The sequence below is a fragment of the Poromitra crassiceps genome, assembly GCF_964638095.1.
Source record: "Poromitra crassiceps genome assembly, chromosome: 4".
NCBI classification, from domain to species: domain Eukaryota; kingdom Metazoa; phylum Chordata; class Actinopteri; order Beryciformes; family Melamphaidae; genus Poromitra; species Poromitra crassiceps.
In genome coordinates this window covers 72,524,567-72,544,084 of record NC_139626.1, presented here as the reverse complement: position 1 = coordinate 72,544,084, position 19,518 = coordinate 72,524,567, and the positions used below count along the sequence as shown (strand labels likewise).

At 44.2% G+C, this 19,518-nt stretch overlaps 1 protein-coding gene across 1 annotated transcript in view; it reads left to right on the top strand.

Annotated features, from left to right (window-relative positions):
* The window catches only part of srd5a2a (steroid-5-alpha-reductase, alpha polypeptide 2a), a gene marked incomplete at its 3' end in the record, with an annotated part of 128,304 nt that overhangs the window by 84,130 nt on the left and 24,656 nt on the right, over positions 1-19,518 (top strand). Inside the window, exon 3 of the mRNA XM_083636062.1 lies at positions 8,510-8,611. Within this exon, the coding sequence (XP_083492188.1) occupies positions 8,510-8,611 (102 nt within the window). The remainder of the gene's footprint in view (positions 1-8,509; positions 8,612-19,518) is intronic.

Genomic DNA, 19,518 nt, shown 5'->3' with positions numbered 1-19,518 from the left:
TACAAATTGTCTCGCACGATTTCACAGCGAGAACTTGACGGTCTCGTCACTCTAGCTGTCTGGCGGAGTGGAGCTGTGACGTGCTCTGCAAGCAGCCGGTTAGTGTTGGCGGAGCACAGAGCACGTAGCAAAACCGGAGCACAGCCGCAACGCAACGCAAATGCAACCAGTGGAATGCTTGTGTAAGTGTTACGACAGTACCAGAAGGGTAGGCGTAAGCCTGAACATTTTGACTGTTGACAGTATCAGTGTTAAGCCTGCTAGAGACTAGGCAGCATGAGAGTTTAAGCCTGTACGACTCCGAGCCGTTGTTAATAAAACGTTAAACAGCACGTCGTAGTCCGCCAGTTCTTCAGACATAACATTGCCGATGAAGATGGAGCTGACGTTCTCACCGCCCTCTCCTTTCCTGGCTCTCCCGGGTGAACCACCGGTTCCGTGGCCCTGCTGGCACGAGTCATTATGTGGTGGCTCTTGGGCTGACCGATGTGAGCGATGCTAGGAAGAGGGCCATTCTGAAACACTGCCTCGGCACGGAGGGACAGATGATTTTGCACACCCTTGGATCGGCGGACAAGTACGCAGACTGTGTTACCTTGTTGGCTGGACATTTCGCCGCTCCACAGAGCGTTATCCTCCGGCGGATTCTGTTTCGCCTGCGGCGACAGCAGGCGGGTGAGTCGGTTCATCACTACCTTGCCGATTTGAGAGGCTTGGCGGGTGCCTGTAAGTTTAGAGTGTTACCAGATGAACTGATAAGGGATCAGTTGGCTGAGCACACCAAGAAGCCGAGGGTCCGGGAAAAACTGATAATGTCCCCGGATGACCTGACACTTGGTAAGGCGGTGGAGATAGCCGTCCAAATAGTCAGCAGCGGCGTTCGCCACCTGTCCGGCGCCTGCCCCAACTCACGGCGCAACAGATTGAGTGCCCTCCTCGTCCTTCTACCTCACCATGCGTCTCACGTAAATTACACGTGCCCGCCAACAGAACCCGTCACAGCGGTTTATTTCCCCCAGCATGCCTTGTTCCTTACAAACTTTTGACATGGAAGTAACCAAATTAAATTAAATAAGCGGTTGGTGGAAATAATCATTAGCCTATTCTTAGTTAAACATGCAGTTTTGTAACATTCAATAAAGACAAATAAAAAATAGACTATGACTCGACACTCTAAGTGATACACACATGGTAGGAGAGTGATATATAGCCTTCACATCAATGTCCGTTTTGGTATGAGAGTGGTATACAGAGGTCTGCAGAGTTGGGGCGAGGTGGCGTTGCCTTTTCCCGCGGTGTGCCGCTTTGATGAAAACAATTAGGCTGCAGTAATATTTATTAGACGCTAGGTGGCAGCATATCACCTGAATCTGCTGAATCACCTGAGAAACGATACACTGTGTGACCACAACACGGTTAAAATGGCAGAGTGGCGCTGTCCACTATTTCTGTTCATTGACTCAACAGGAAGTGCCTGGAGTGAACCAAAGAAGAAGAAGGCTGTCTAACGTTAATACCGGTAAATAAATAAATAAATAAATAATAGTATGTTATGCCACGCAGCGCTGTGGAAATAGGCTACAGTGTGTACTCATCCATCAAATTTGTAACACAACAGTGAAGGTAAGACATCATTTCTGCTTATGGTAGTAGCCTAACAGAAATAAGATGATGTATGGGCTTGTTATTATTATCTCCGCCAGGAGATTATGAGATTGTCGCCTACAGCAGGCCTGTGTTAGCTAACGTTAGCATCATACGCTAACATTAGGGAGTTTGCTAAGGCTTGCCATGCCACCGTTAGATAACTGCAACTGAATGTGTAACGTTAACAGTGATTAACCCCATGGTACCGCTAATCGTTTCCTCAAGGAACATGGTTCTGTGCTGTTGGTAGGCTATTTGGTAGCCTATCTGATGCCTGTAGTCTGCTTATGGAGGGTAGTAGCCATAAAGTGAAGTGGCTAGCGAACATGGCTAATAGGAGCTAAATCTAAGTCCCGTGTAAACCATAATATCTGTGTCATTTTAACTTTGATTGCATTTTTTTCCCACCAGATTAAAGAAAACATTTAGGCCTATGTGATATTGACTGATGCGCGGTCATGCATCATGGTGTAGCTACAGTAACGCTAATCAATCTACAGTAGATAGCTCTGTTTTGGACTGGAGCTGCATATGGAGCTAGCTTGTCGTCTGAGCCATGCTGTTTTTCAATCAGGGAATTTGGAAAACTAACGCGCACATTACATTAAAAAAACACATCAGTCAACATCACACAGGGTCTTTTCTTTAATCTGGTGGCAGCATTTTTCAGTAAAACGTGAAACGACGACAGATAATGGTTTATAGTGGGACTTAACATAGGTTCCATAAAGATCAGGTTGTTTGTAAACAAACTGCTTCGGTTGCTAACAGAAAGAAGATGATGTATGGGCTTGTTATTATTTTGTAGGTAGTAATAATAATAATAATTTAATTTCTTTTTCAGTAAATCACAGCATCGTACAGCTCCATGTTCAACTGAGCAGAAGCAGCTGAGTCAGACAGCATGACATGATTGCTACAGACATCCATCAAGAACCTACTTCATGAACATGACGGAGGAAAAGTATGAAGACCTCAAATTCAAGTTGCCATTCTTGTCATCAGCTCAATCCATTCCTTAAAACCACATGGGCTCAATGGAGAGAATTTTCATGGAAGAACCTTATCAGATTTTTTTACTACTACAATAAGAAAATATTTACAGAACGATAGACCAGAATCCGGTAATTGCTGGAGAAAATGCAATAATTCAATGGCTGATCACTATCACATATTTTGGAAATGCCCAGCAATCCAAGATTACTGGTTAAAAATAATCTCAGAGATCAAATTAATACTGGGTTTTGAATAGCTGAAAGTGAAGCCAGAAAGGCACCTTTTCAAGTATTTTCAACTTAGAAGTTTTATTTTGACACGACTTAACAATTCTGTACAACAACCTCCTATGTCCACACTAGAAATATTAAGTAGAAAGTCAGGTTGCAAGCACACTCGAAAATATTTAAAAACTCACTGGGTGCAGGGCAAGCACGAGATATGAACAAGAGAAAAGCCAGCACTCCAAATGTCTTTTTGTTGATTTATTTCCTCATGTACCTGGGCAGCAGCAACGAACGTTTCAGTCAAAGACCAACGCTGAGGAAGGCCCATGTGTATTTTCACATTGAATGTATTATATATTATACATGCATGTCTCATTCCATTTTTTCTCTCCATTTTTTCTCTCTCTCTGAAGCTGATTGGAACAAGTAACCGAACAACATAACTTAACACAAAGCTAACTATTAAAAAACTAAGAATTGATCTGTAACACCCATCATGATGACCTGAATGTTTTTTTTTTTTTTGTGAGTTTGCATTTGTAAAACTGTCACTCATGTGGAGAAATGTTGGAAAATGATGCACTCTGTTCTAAAACAAAAACCTTAAAAATAAAGTTACAAAAAAACACATGGGCTACATTATTTCCAGTGTCAATATTACACCCTGTTGTGGCCAACCAGCCTCTTCTGTTCAATAAAATCATGTTTCACTGATGGAATGCCATGCAGATTAGTCACCGTTTGTTCAAATTGTCCTACTGTAGCCTATTGTTAGGCTATTTTACTTATATGGGAAACAGGGGAAATCCAGTTTGTGTATAGAAAACGCGTCACGTTGAAAACCTGTTCTAAAACAAAAACCTTCTCAGTGTCTGCAGGGTGGCAGGGTGAATTAGCAAAACAAAGGACTGGGGGGAAGGGCATTGCTATTCACAATGTTCAAAGCAGCTATCAGCTGAAGCTCACCGGATAAAAAAGCTTTCCATAGGGCAGCAGAGAGAAGGATCTAGCACTCAAAAAATGTCCTTTGAGGGTTTTATTCCTGTTTCAAACACTGCAACAACGTACGCGTTTCAGCAAGAACCACTATAGACTGTTAATTAACAGCATACATATTAACAGAGGTTATGTGTAATGTACAGTGGCTGCAATTTAATTTAGCAGCAGTACGTGTTTTATATTTCATTCATTCACACTGTTGAGCCTTTCTTTAAGCTCAGTGATATGATATTGCAGTGTTTCAGATCAAATGATTGCCTTCTGTTCTGTTCTGTCAATGAGTATTGTTTGTTTCAACTTTTATTCTTGAAAATGCTCTCGTCTGGTCCCAGCACGGCAAGTACAGTACAGTAGCTTGGAGGGTGGAGCACTTTGTCTCACTGAAGGCTCGTCAGCAAGGGAGGGTTGTCCTGAAAAACAACAACAAAATAATATATGTGATTAGGGTTGCGAGGGTGCGATGTCAACCAAATAGCCATTGCGGTGGTATTTATGAATTCATTAATTGGTTCATGAAGTAGCTGCGATACTGTTTGGCTGCGACGCTGCACGTTCACAACCTGACAGCTGATCTCTGCATGAGAGACACCACTGGATAGGCTACTAATAAGTACAGTCAAGCGGCTGAACTAAGCACTATATCACTACCAGTAATATTGAAAGGCCAAAACAAATAACGTTAACGATACAGATCCTGACCAACAACGTGTGTGTTGCTGGCAGAAAACAGGGAGAATTACTGGCGGATAACGTTAGTTATCGCATGGCTTTGAACCTAACGCTATTGGAGAGAGATAAACACAGCAGCAGCAGGATGTAATGGAAGCGACTTCATGCAAATAGGCGAGTTGAATTCACAGTTGAAGACCTGTTCATTACTCACATTGGGTTGAAAACAGGAAAGAATGTGAAATACATTTTCCACAACACAAATGACTTCTGCTGAATCTGCTAGTCCGCCTCCCCAGTCTGAACTGCACTGACACTGTAGGCTACTTAGGGCGCGCTTGTTCAACAACGCTTGCACCTCCCACGAGCGTTACGTTGAGTGGAATTGGCCTTTTTTACGATTAAATCTGCAAATTTGTAATTCAAACAGGTAATTAATCACGATGGTCCGATGAGGAAGGCTCAGAGGTCCGCCTCCCCTCCGCTATACTGCTTCTCTAACATACTTGGGTGCGTTCGTTTAATGCCGCCCGCACGTCCCCCTCGCGTCACGTTGACCAGTTTGCCTTTTTTATTATTCAATCTGCAATGCAAAGCATTTTGGTAAAGAAACCGCGTGCAATGTTGTTATGGTCAAACTTCCCCCACTTCACTATATCATGCAGTATTTGCGAGGGGTTTATATACACCCCATGGCTGTATGTGTAAAAAGTTATAGCTTTCTGGGAAATATGCAAACAGCTGGTGTTTGAACATTAACCTTAACATGAATTGAAACTCACTCACCTTGAATTATTGTAACGTTACAAGTCACTCTGTCTTTGAGGTGCTTCAAAGATGGAAATGTTTGGAACGAATGTACACTGGCACAGGTGACTTCCGCCTGTAGAGACTGCTCACACGTGCCACCTGGCGGCTCTTTTGCGCACTGCAGCTGCTGGTGAAAAAAAATACTCCGGGAAGCCGCGGCAGGCCACGGGAGGCCACGGGAGGCCGCTGCAACGCCGCAGCGTTGGGCCCTCCCAGTTCTGCAGACCACTGTATATACCCATCACATCAATGTCCGTTTCAGTGTAAAATGGTTAGTTCCTTGCTCTGCTCTCCCCTAGGAGCGCCGCGGAGCAGGGCATTTGTCCTTCTCAATGTATATTGCCATTATAGACAGACACAGGGATGAAAAAAGTGGCTGCGCAGAAAGGGGATCATGGATTTATGGCTGAGAGAGCTGAGAGCGAGAGGGGATCATAGATTTATGGCTGAGAGAGCTGAGAGCATGTTCGGCAGTTTAAAACAACAGGTGGACTTAAAAATGCGACAATGCATTTGGAAACTGCGCTGACATCTTGACAGGACCGAGGCACATGCAGTAGGCATATACATTCTCTCTCTCGCTCCCCCCATTTCGGTTTCGGCGCCTATGGGTATGATACATTGGCATTACCCCCTTGGGTGTTTCTTTTCTTTTCTAATTGCAATTCACAACAGATGAGCTTTAGCCTGCCCTACCAATCAACAACCAACCATAAGATTGACATTGTGTTCGTCCAATAAAATGTCATCTTCAACTGGGTTTCAGCTTGAGGCATTTGTCGCACCAGCATGAACCTAATAAGGAAGTGGATCCCTGACTGGCACTGTGATGACCGATAGGTAGATAGATAGCACATTACATTTTCCCATTTGTTTTTATGCCTCCGCCCCTGATAGCCAGGCTTTATGGATCCGGGTTGTCCATCCGTCCGTACGTACGTCTGTCCGATGTTCATTAATGCAATATCTGAGGAACACCTTGAATTTAATCAAATTTGCCTCAAACACCGACTTGGACTCAAGCATGAACTGATTAGATTTTGGTGGTCAAAGGTCAAGGTCACTGACCTTTCGAATGTCATTTTCAAGCTTGTTAACGCGATATCTCAGGAATGCCTTGACGGAGTTTCATCAAATTTGCCTCAAACATCGCCTTGTACTTAAGCATGAACTGATTAGATTTTGGTGGTCAAAGGTCAAGCTCACTGTGACCTCTCAAACGCCATTTTCAAGCTTTTTAACGCGATATATCAGGAATGCCTTGACGGAATTTCATCAAATTTGCCTCAAACATCGACTTGGACTCAAGCATGAATTGATTCGATTTTGGTGGTCAAAGGTCAAGGTCACTGTGACCTCTTGAACGCCATTTTCAAGCTTGTTAACGCGATATCTCAGAAATGCCTTGACGGAGTTTCATCAAATTTGCCTCAAACATCGACTTGGACTCAAGGATGAACTAATTAGATTTCGATGGTTAAAGGTCAAAGTTCAAGGTCACTGTGACCTCACACACCCAATTTCCAAGCTCTTTAATGCAACATCTCAGGAGCGCCTTGATGGAATTTCTTCCAATTTGCCTCAAATGGCGATTTGGACTCAAGAATGAACTAATGGGCGGCTTTAGCTCAGGAGGTAGAGCGGGACGGCCAATGACGCAAGGGTTGGCGGTTCGATCCCCGCTCCCTCCCAGCTGCTGTCGTTGTGTCCTTGGGCAAGACACTTAACCCTCCTTGCCTCGTATGATTGGTATGAATGTAGACATGAATGATGGTGGTCGGAGGGGCCGTTGAGCGCCGATGTGTGGCTGCCACGCTTTCGAACCACCGGTACGAATGGTGTGAACGAATAATGATTCTGTGAAGCGCTTTGAGCACTTGGAAAGGCGCTATATAAATCCAATCATTATTATTAATGGGGGAGGCATAAATCTGCGGTGCGGTCGTTCTAGTTTTATTGTGCATTAAGTTAGCTAGTTGCATTAACAAACATAACATGAACAGATTTGGAGCAGGGAGGGTGCAACAAGACGTGGCCGGGAGACAGAGATATCCACACGCGCGGGCACAGGGCTTGACGCTGGATGTATTAAAAGAACGGCTGTGACGCGAGGTTACGGCTAGGGGCTGCACAGTGAGACAGACAGATGTTCAAGTAAGTCAGTCAATTAAGGTCAGCTTAGTCGGCTCTTCTGGTAAATTTGCATGTAAATGGTCCGCCAAGCAGCACTTTATAATATTGTTTCATGCTGCTTTGCTGATAAGCAGGATGGTGTTTTTGATTGATTTGTTCGTCGGGTCTTTTGCTGACGGACTGGCTGTGAATGGATCGGGGAGTTTTCACGTGAATGCTCAGTTAGAGATTGTTTTTTCCTCATGCTCCCAGCCGCTCTCTCTCTCTCTCTCTCTCTCCTGTGCATAACTGCGCGCACCTGTTGTCTATGGGCCGCAGCGCACGGCTGTTCCATGGCTGTCCCTGTTCTGTGTCTTGTTTTTCTCAATCCTGGTGGTGGCTTTTTGGGCAGTGTGTGGCCTGTGGGCCGGTGGTTTTCGGGGTCCCCAGAAAAAGGGTGATGATTTAGTTAGGATATAGTCTTATGTGAATAACATTTTGGGTGAAGCAAGATTTAGTTATTTTTCAAGAAAAGTGGGAGCAGTGTAAGCTAGTGTAGAAGTGAGTGACTAAGCTAATAATAACCATAACAGCACAAATAATTGACAAAAATCTCTAAATAAATATATACGGTATTTACTCTAATGAGAAAAGGAACAATTATTGATGGTTAAAACTGAATGATGACATCAACAGTCTAATCCTAGTGCTAAAGTAAGATGAGATATTCCTCTAAATCTGTCTCCAAATGGCAAAAGAAGAAAAGAAAAACGCCCAAAAAGTTTTCCCCGCCGACCTTCGGTCGCCACGAGAATCCTCCTCCCTTGTTTTCAAGCTATATGTATATATGTATATATAATAGCGAGACTAAAGTCGGTCTATTTAATTAAAAACAAAATTTGTCATACAGCAATACAATGAATGATTGCATTTTACACAAATTTATCAGTTTCTATACTTGTGTAGGACAGCGCAGGCCCTCACCAGTTTGTACGTCAGAACTGTTTGAAGGACAACTGTTGTCTAATCATCTCTGTTCATGTGTTGAGGTTTACTTCTGTTCGTCGTTGGTATGGCCATCAACATCCACAGCGACCACATCCTTCGCAGCTTGAGAAGACCTGGAGAGATCGCCTACAGGATTCCCCACGGTACAACAAGGATGATCCACGCTAACTGTAACACATGCAAGCACGCATGCACGCACGCACACACCCACACACGCGTGCACACACTCACACACGCACGCACGCACGCACACACACACACACACACACACACACACACACACACACACACACACACACACACATACACACACACAGAGCAGGGCTACCCGGCCCGTCGGACTCGGAACCCGAACCCGGCCCGACTTACGGGCCGGGTTCGGACAGAAACATTGAAGTCGCGTTCGGGCTCGGGCCGGGCTCGGTCACGTAATCAGTCACTTGTTTTTGCCTTCAAATAAAATCTATCATCAGCTCCTGAGCTAATTTACTACGTTAATGAAAGCACCTGAAGGCATCGAATGAAACACGCCCAGACATGCACTCTGCTGCTCTGCCCGGAGTCAGCTGCGTGTCGGCTCAGCGCTGGTGTCGCCGACACCGTGCAGTACTTCTTTCAGCGATGTGGGACTGTGTGGGCAGTGCACGGCACGCACGAATTAGGCTGTTTGGTGCTTTGCTTTGTACATTACGTATTAATCATTGACTGCTTTGAATTACGAGGACTGATTTTGGTTCGGGATTATATAGGGCTGTTTATAGGCTGGACAGACTCATTGAATTATGCGCTCGCTGCGCTCCGAGGGGGAAAAAAAAATCAGGGAGGGGGTTCGGGCCGGGCTCGGACAGATTATCAATTGATATCTGTCGGGCGGGGCCGGGCTCGGCTAATAATGTGACGGGCTCGGTCGGGTTCGGTAAGGAAAATTCAGCCCGAGCCCAGCTCTAACACACACACATACACACACTTCAGTTTAGGATTAGTTGTTCAACCCCAAAGAGGCTTATAGTCAGAGAATTTAGCAAAAATATGTGAATAAATTCCTTACTAAAAAAAATCTTCACCAATGTGTTTGTAAAGGTGTCTCTTAACTCATTCCCCGCCAGTTTCAAAGGAAAAGTTGCCAGCCACTGCCAGGAGCATGTTCAGTAATTTTCCACAACCCACAGAATATTTTCTTCTACGACTATGTAAACACCAAATATCCCAAAAGACAGAACAAAGCCTCTACTTTCATGGGAAAAAGAGTTTGTTCCTGCCTTCTATCGTTCTTTAGTTATTGACACTTGAATGTAGGTCGTTTTCACCAAAAACACCCATCTCTGACCACGAAGCCGAGATACATCCCTGTTTCTGCAGCAAAGTGAGTGAGAAGCGAGTGAGAAATTCACCCCACACGGAGAGCGGACGGGGCGGGTTATGCTCTCATGTTCTCCAGGGGTCTGGTGCTTCCTGATACTCGGTGTGTGGAGGTCTGGGGGCATATTTGATGGCTGAATTATACACTGTGTGAGGGTTCACAAAGCAGATTACTAATCTAGGTGACAGGAGAAATGTTTGGTGTGTGTTTACCATGCTTCTAGTGAAATAATTCGTCCAGCGCTGAGTGACTGTCATGAGCCCGTGTCACAACGTGCCGTGCCCAGGGGTAAACATGTCGGGCTCTATCTCCCCAAAAGCGCTAATTTAGCTCTTACTCCCTGATGAAGGCTCCTGTGTGAGCAGAAACATGTTGGTGTTTTTTAATCTATAGCCATGTTTAAAATAAAGGCTTTTAAAAAAAATTCTACTACAAAGACCAGTGTTGCTGTGGGATTTTTTAAGGTTTGCTCTCTTCCACTCTCCACAAAGTTTTTTTTTTGCGGGAGACAAACTTTATTTTTCTATTAACAGCGCTAATTTAGCGTTTGCGCACGTTTAACGCCGTGCGCAATGCAAATTGGGGGCGGAGACAAGCGCATGCCTGTGATAATTGTAGTGGGCATTGGCTGCCCCATGCCAAAGCAGGTGTTTCAGCACAAAAATGTGGGATAGATGGCATTACCCTATCGTCAGCAGCGCGCAATTACTTTGTGCTAAGAGCTTTGAAAATGACCTCTTACGCGCAAATACCTCTCTGCGCTGGGTGCGCTGCACAGAGATTACGGCTACGCTCCCAGCGCAGAGAGGTATTTGCACAGTGGAAAGTGGAATTCCTTTTGGATATGTCATTACGCACAGCCTTGCTACGCCAAGACATCAAATTACTGTATGCTGCTAAAATTGGGTATTAGGAGATAATTCGGTGAGGCAATCAACTATAACTCACTGAGAAACTTTTATCACATCGCAAAGAGGGAAATTAATTGAGAAAACTTGTTGGACAATGGACATAGGCTATTTACCTTCATAAGCCGGGGGGTCGTTGGCACCACAGACGATCTGTCAATAAGCTCTCTCTGTCCTCGCATGAGTGAGTACACTCTATTACGCATGGAGAGAATTACAGCATATTGCATGCCTCGCGCAAACAGCCAGTGCAAGACGGGAATCTGATTGGTTTTGATTGACGTAATGCCCAGCATTGCCTGGCCACGCCTGTGAATAATTCTGGTAGTTAAGACCGCCCAAATCCCGTTTGCACAGGCATTTTGGGGGCGCAGATGATTTTGGCACGGCTCTAATTTGAGCCTGCGGCACGTGCCGTGAACGTTTCCGCATCCCGGCCGACAATTGCATCCCCAACATATTTCGGGGCTGTTTTAACTTAGAGATCAGGGAGGTCACGTCTACCAGACAATTATATCACTTTTAAACAGTTACATTTCTGTATAAATCATTACAATATGCTCCTGTGATGTGGGGATGCTGCCGGCACGGGGGTGCAAAACTCGCCATAACACCTGGTGGACGGCGCAAGGTAGACTGCTATCTTCCGTGACTTAACGCACGCGCAAACAGGTGCGCAAGCGCTATTAGGAGATAGCGGCTGTCGGAAGATAGAGCCCCATGTCGTTGGACCACTTTGAGGATCCAGGCTGGACCTGTTTTATGCACTATCTCCATGAAGGGAGATCGATGCTGAAAATGCTTGCTGGTTTTGTGGGGCAAAAAACTGTGGCTTGCGGAGGAATATACGAGTATGGTACCACTTCATAAGGTGGCCAAGAGCGCCATCTATCGCATGGCGGTGAAAAAATGGATTGACGCTGATTTGCGTCAATGGCGGGGAAGCGTTGTCTCTTAAATGATACACAATTACGCCAATGGCGGAGAATGAGTTAACAAATGTCATAAAGGTTGAAATCCAACTTCCCTAGGATAACCCGTGACAGCTGCTGAAAGTTGGGGTATCTGGAACCCTACATTGATACTGCGGAGGGCGACATCTTTCAGAAGCCACGCCCAAAACAGGGGGAAACAAAAACTACCCCGATCCCCCCAATCCTGGCGTTCTCCTATGTCACGTGTTGCACACAAAGATCATGGAAGATGAACACTCCAACTTACTTCCTTGACAGCTAGATCCACATTTTTCTTCTCGCCAATTCTCAATGGCTTCCTTGTTTTGCTCGGGAGTACAAAAAAACTTTAATTGACAATTCTTTTGTTGTCTGCGCAGCCCACCACACAACAGCTTTTAGCCATGTTTAATTCAAGGAAAATGACGCTGGTGTATGGAAGTGAATGAAGAGCTTTCCCCTGTGATGGGCGTGGCCTATTTCATGCAGTGTCTCTATACAAAATCTAAAATGTTTAATTCCGCCTGAAACAGCTCGTGAGGGGTCAAACTAGAGTTTCTTTCTTGAATATGAATCAATTAAGCATTTGTTTTGCACCAAAACCACTGCTCAATTTTCCTGCTCATCGTAAACCCCTTTTTTTGTTTGTTAAAATAAACATTTACATGTTGGAAATGATCTTTTCACTGGTTTGGCCTACAATGCTGCACAGTACATGGTTTCTGGAACTTCTTGGGCTGAGGAATTCAGAATGAACGCTGTTTTGATGATTTCACCTATTTTTGACCTTCAAATCCAAGATGGTCACTCATTTTCAGCTCCGAAAGGTCCATTTTTCAAAGTCGTAGAGCCTTCATATTAGGCTTTAAAGAAAGCTCTGTTCATGTGGAGTTGAGTTCTGAACAGAAAAACAACATGCACCAAGGTTATCTCAGAGGTCAAAAGGTAATTTTTTATGGTTCATGAGAAACAAACCTTTGGTTTCAAGTTTCATTGATTAAAATTTGACTAGGCAGAGTACAAGAGCATAAAAAACTGAATCTGAAATGCATTTAAACCTTACAGTGATCAGTCATCATAAACAAAAGCTATGAATTTAGGAACATAAACCCTGAAATAAATAGGTACCGTAAAACTTCAAATAAACGCACGGGCGTTTATTTACCAAAACATATTTTCAGAACCGGCGTCAAGAAGGGACCGGCGTCTATTGGGGACTGGCGTTTAATTCTTTTCACACAGAATTCTTGCTCAGCAAAGATTGGAATGTATCAAATTGCTTATTTAAAACGTAAAAATGTTAAAAAAAGTATGATAGATAGAGACAGTCGGTCTGTGTGGGAACCAGTGTTGGGGGTAACTCATTACAAAAGTAACATATTACATGTAATATATTACTTTTAGCAGTAACTCAGTAATATAACTTATTACTTATAGGATTTCAGTAATATAATAATAGTTAAGATGTAGATGGAAAGAAGCGTCAGGTTTGCTTGTGTGGCTGGCAGAAGGTAACAACTTTGAGGGGCCTTAGAATCCATCAAGGCAGGAAGAGGTGCTTGGTAGAGGGAACACAGGGACCCCGCATTGATAATTATTTCTTAAGAAGTTTACCAGTCAGTCGGGTGAAGTCCAGCGACAGGAAGTAACCCACAGCTCGCAGGACATCAGCACCCCTGATGTTGAGGCAGGTCCTAGCACCGAGGAAAGCAGAGAGGCCAGCCAGCCAAAAAGGGAGAAGATTAGCAGTCAGAAGCCTAGAGTTACGTGGCCAGGTGCAGCGGAAAGTAGGAAGTGGGAAGATATCAATAGTGATTTGGTTAGGATGTTAGAGAAGCTTAAAGGAACTGCTGAGAGTAAGTTGGAGAAAATGGGAGATTGTATTTATGATTATGGTAAGGAAAGGTTTGGCGTCTTTGAGAAAAGGAAGAAACTAGAGGGTGAGGTAGTTAAATCTAGGCGCCAACAAGAGATAGATAGACTTATCCAGGAGAGAAGACAGCTTAAGAGGCAGTGGAGGAAAGCTACAGAGGTTGAGAAGGAAGGCATTGATTGCTTGCAGTCAGATGTGAGGGAGCGGTTGGCAGTTTTAAGAAGAGCAGAGAGCATTAGGAAAAATAGGAAAAAGAAAGAGAGAGCTAGAATAGCATTCTATAAGGATCCATTTAGATTTGTGAAGTCATTGTTTAGTAAGGAAAAGAATGGTAGCCTTATGGTACCTAAGCAGAAGCTTGAGGAATATTTGGAGGAGGTTCACAAAGATAGGGAAAGGTTTAGAGAGATGACAGTCCCAGCTGATATTCCACCTATCGGTGAAATAGAGAGCCAGTGTGATGATAGCCCACCAAGGTGGAGAGAAGTTCAAGAAGTAGTGAGACGTGCAAGGGCCTCTTCAGCCCTGGGTCCTAATGGAGTCCCCTACCGGCTGTATAAGAGTGCTCCAGATGTGTTGCAGTTTCTATGGAAGCTGATGAAGGTAGTCTGGAAGAAGCAGGTTATTCCTAAGGCGTGGCGTAGAGCAGGGGGAATCTTCATTCCTAAAGAAAGGGACTCGTTAGAGATAAGTCAGTTTAGACCTATCAGTCTACTTAATGTTGAAGGGAAGGTTTTCTTTAGTGTTGTGGCACAGAGGCTGTCATTGGCTGAAAATAATAGGCTAATAGATACTTCGGTGCAAAAGGGTGGAATTCCTGGCTTCTCCGGGTGCTTAGAGCACACCAGCATGATCTGGCACCAAATCCAGTCAGCTAGGCGTGAGAAGAGAGACCTGCATGTAGTATTCTTGGACCTGGCTAATGCTTTCGGGTCAGTGCCGCATAGTCTGTTATGGGAGGCCTTTGATTTCTTTAGAGTGCCAGGTAGTATAAAGAGCTTAGTTAAAGCCTACTTCTTAGATATTCAACTCTGCTTTACCACAGCAGAGTACACTACAGCTTGGCAGCAGCTGGAGATAGGCATTATGGCAGGGTGTACAATTTCCCCATTAGCTTTTACCATGGCAATGGAGATCATTATTAGGGCTTCAAAATGGGTAGTGGGTGGAGAAAGGCTGCAGGGAGGGCTGCGGCTCCCTCCAATTAGGGCATACATGGATGACATGACGACTATGACGTCAACCGCTCCATGTACTAGCAGATTGTTGGATAAGTTAAATAGTAATCTGCAGTGGGCTAGAATGAAAGTGAAGCCAAGTAAGTCCAGGAGTATTTCAATCATTAAAGGGAGGGTAGTAGGTAAGAAGTTTGTCAAAAATGATGAGGTGGTGCCTACAGTGTTAGAGAAACCAGTCAAGAGTTTGGGAAGATGGTATGATGCAAGTCTCAGTGATAAGGGACAGTTTGAGGAGGTGAGGCAGGAAATGATTCAAGGTATTTCAAGTATAGACAAGTCAGGGCTCCCAGGAAAGTTAAAGTTGTGGTGTTTGCAGTTTGGATTGTTGCCTCGGTTGATGTGGCCACTGACAGTGTATGAGGTTCCCCTTTCAAAGGTAGAAAAGCTAGAAAGGATGATTAACTCATTCGTTAGAAAATGGCTCGGAGTCCCACGCTGCCTAAGCAGTGTAGCCTTATATGGGAAAGGCATATTGGAATTGTCATTATCTAGCCTGACAGAGGAGTTCAAGTGTGCTAAGGTTAGACTGGAAATGACTCTGACTCAGTCAAAGGATCCAGTGGTTAGGAGTGTAGCGCCCACAGTTAAAACAGGGAGGAAGTGGAACCCAAAGGAGGCAGTACAGCAAGCACAGTCAGCTCTTAGACACAGGGATATCATAGGTCAGGTGCAGCATGGGCGTGGAGGCTTAGGGTTGTGCATAGGGAAACCTGTGTGGAACAAGGCATCAGTAATAGAAAAGAGGAAGATGGTAGTTGAAGAAGTACATAGGCAAGAGGAGGCAGTAAGATGTACTAAGGCAGTGTTGCAGGCAAAGCAAGGACAGTGGGTGAACTGGGAGAGTGTAGAGAAGAGAAAGTTGAAGTGGAGAGAGTTGTGGAGCATGGAGGCCAGCAGAATTAGATTTATTCTAGGGGCTATTATGATGTGCTGCCATCTCCCCAGAACTTAAATCAGTGGTTGGGCGAGGATGGTGCCTGCCCGTTGTGTTCTAGTGTATGTACACTGAGGCATATACTGTCAGGGTGTAAGGTCAGTCTCTCCCAGGGGCGATACACCTGGCGTCACAACCAGGTGTTGAAATGTTTGGCAGCTGCAGTTGAGGAAAAGCAGCTAGAAGTAAATTTTCTAGTTGCTAGCAAAGAGACTAGACAGATCAAATTTGTACGTGAGGGAGAAAAGATTAGACCAATTAAGGTCAGGCACAAGTTAGGGCAGCTAAGTGTAGGTGGAGCCTGGGAAATGAGGGTTGACTTGAATGAACAGCTAGTCATCCCAGCATATATAGTTAGCACCCGGCTACGTCCGGACTTGTTACTGTGGTCTGAGGTAGAGAAGAGAGTTTATTTTATCGAACTCGCAGTCCCGTGGGAAGATCGAGTTGAGGAGGCTTATGAGCGCAAAAAGCTAGGTATGCTGAAATGGCAGCAGAGGCAGAGCAGCGAGGTTGGAGGGCTCGAGTGCGGCCTGTAGAGGTGGGCTGCCGTGGTTTGGTGGCAAAGTCCGTTATTGCCTTACTAACTGAGTTGGGCATTCGGGGACGGAGCCTGAAACTTGCGGTTAGCAACATGTTTCAGGCAGCAGAATGAGCAAGTGAATGGCTGTGGATAAGGAGGAAACATGCTAGCTGGGGAGCTCGCTAAGGTCCGATTGATTGTTTGTTGTTGGTCATGATTAACGGTCCGCATCAACAGGGCTGAATCATTGACAGTGGTGGTGTAGTTAGGGATTGTTTGTTGTTGGTCATGATTGACGGTCCGCATCAACAGGGCTGAATCATTGACAGTGGTGGTGTAGTCAGGAATGTCATACCGAACCGACCTGGATAGCTAGGCTTAGATAGTGAGGTAATATGCAGTTGTGCGGTGGTAGCATGGAGGGGGGTGTTTCCAGGATGCTGGATTACACCGTTAAGCCTTCTTGAGGTGTCGTGGGCCTAACTTAACGAAACGTCGGTGAAGGAAGGTGACCACTTGAAAACCCCAATGACATGCTTCATACTGCTGTTGGCTAGGGTAGGTAACTGGTGATTTGTGTCTTGTTTATTAGTTTGTTAGCCTGTTAGCTTGTTTTATTCTGGATTGGGATTCTAAATGTGTTTTTCCTCGGATTTTGGCACAAGGGATAGTAACATCTTGTCCTGTGTATTAATTAATACCAGTTACTTTGTCAAGTAAGTCAAGTTACAAATTGAGTAACATTTGATAAAATCAAAGCACATATTTAAAAAAATATACAATTATTTCCTAATCAAACTGTGTGTTTTTATGCAAATTACCACTATAGATGACAATAACAAAGGAAAATAATAACATTTAGAATTTTGGATTGTTTACACTGATTTCAAGGTGGTTGAAATTATTTTTCGGGATGGTTCCGGGATGGCAATGTCATTCTGCTGCTGCTGTTGTTTTGGTAAAAGTAATGCAAAAGTAGTGTAATAAGTAATGAGTTACTCTACACAGAAAGTAATATTGTAAAGTAACTTATTACTTTCAAATGAAAGTAACTAGTAATATGTAGTATATTACATTTTGAAAGTAACTTGCCCAACACTGGTGGGAACGCCCACAAAATGTACTACGGGTGGCGCGTGAGTGGGGTAAAACCGCCCATATTTCTCAATGGGCTGACACCTAGAAATTATTTGTTTTTTTAAATAATTCATATTAATAAATAAAGTCCATTAAATCAAAGTCCATCTTCAAGTCTTTTGACTCTTATGTAAATATGTAATAACTCATGAGTAAAGAGTCCAGTTTGTAAGTGTAATAACTCATGAGTAAATAGTAATAGTAATACACATACACATAGTCTGTACTGCATAAAAAATAACATGAATCACTTACTGCCTTCACCATATAATATGTTACACTGGCAACATTTCGTCTGACAATGCAACAAGCCTGTTTATCTCTGCCTTTCACCTTACCTGCTGGAACACAGACAGGTTGTCGGTCAGCCTGTAGTCAGCGACTCTACCAGCTTTGTGTTTTAATAGCATGTTGCCTTCCGGTGCTTGGGGAGATTTGTGGAACAATATTTATTCCTTAAATGAAAGGCTACAGCACATAGACTCAGTAATCCACTAATGCTGCCCCTTTTTAAGCCTTCACACGCACGCACGCACGCACGCGCACACACACAGACACACACACACACACACACACACACACACACACACACACACACACACACACACACACACACACACACACACACACACATCCTTGTTAGAACTGTCCCTGGTCTCCCCTACTTTCGTGTTGCATGAAACAAAAGGGGCAGAGTGCAGTTCATGGATCATGGTGTTTGTAAACATGGACACATGGCCTAATCTAGTTTTATTTGGCGTTTTCAAGGAAGATTTGGACTTTTGGGATTAATTATAATAAGGACTAACAGGAGGAGAGAACAACTAACTTTATCGCTGTTGAGTTGGGTGAGTGTTTATTAGCATTGATCTGCCGATCCCTTATGCAGAAAGTGCGTAGATTTGACTTCACTTCTGGAAATGGTAACGTAGCCTATTATTGATTGTGATATTGTGGCATGCGGAATTGGCGGCTGGCGGTGTGTTTTGTGGCTCACCGATGACTAGTTGGAGTGGATATGCATCTGATCTCCTCTCACCCTCTCTCTCTCTCTGTAACGTTGCTGTCAGGTACGGCAACCATTTTAGGGCCTCCTCCTCCCTCAGACTATTGGCTATCATTCCTCAGTCTAAGCATTGTCAGTTCTTGTGTCTCCTAGTAAACCATATCGAGTGTGCTCTGAAACACCTTCAGTCCTCACACGAAAACGCTGTCATTCTTCCTGCATTACTGTTTCACTCCTCACACGTCAGTCATCGCACAATACGGCGTCACTCGTCAGTCATCAATCCTCAGTCATCAGTCCTCACTCGTCAGTCATCTATCGTCAGTCATCAGTCCTCACTCGTCAGTCATCACTCCTCACATCTCACATGAAAACGTTGTCATTCCTCCTGCAATGTGCCTCACTTATCACTCAAACTAGCTGTCAGTCATCACTCTTCACGTCTCACATGAAAACGCTGTCATTCGTTGTTTTTGGTTGTTCTTCCGTCTGTTATGGGGAAACTGCAAGAACGCCTCCGTGAATTGAGCAACAATTTTTTACAACTTCACTTCCGGTTGACTGATTTTGCCTTCAAAATAAAGGCGCAAGTTTTTTTATTTACAATATAGATTAGTAATCTATGAGACCCAACAGAATTAACATACCGGTAGTAACACTAAGAGGAACATCTAGTTTAATGTTTGATGACAATAGACCATATATAGGCTATATAGATATTGCGGTTTCCCCATCACACACGGAAGAACAACCAAAAACAACGAATGACAGCGTTTTCATGTGAGATGTGAGGAGTGATGACTGACAGCTAGTTTGAGTGATAACTGAGGCATGTTGCAGGAGAAATGATAGTATTTTCGTGTGAGACGTGAGGAGTGATAACTGACAGCTAGTTTGCAGGAGGAATGACAGTTTTCGTGTGAGATGTGAGGAGTGATGACTGACGAGTGATGACTGATGACTGACGAGTGAGGACTGATGATTGAGGACTGATGACTGACGAGTGAGGACTGATGACTGAGGACTGAGGACTGATGACTGACGAGTGATGCCGTATTGTGCGATGACTGACATGTGGAGGAGTGAAACACTAATGCGGGAAGAATGACAGCGTTTTC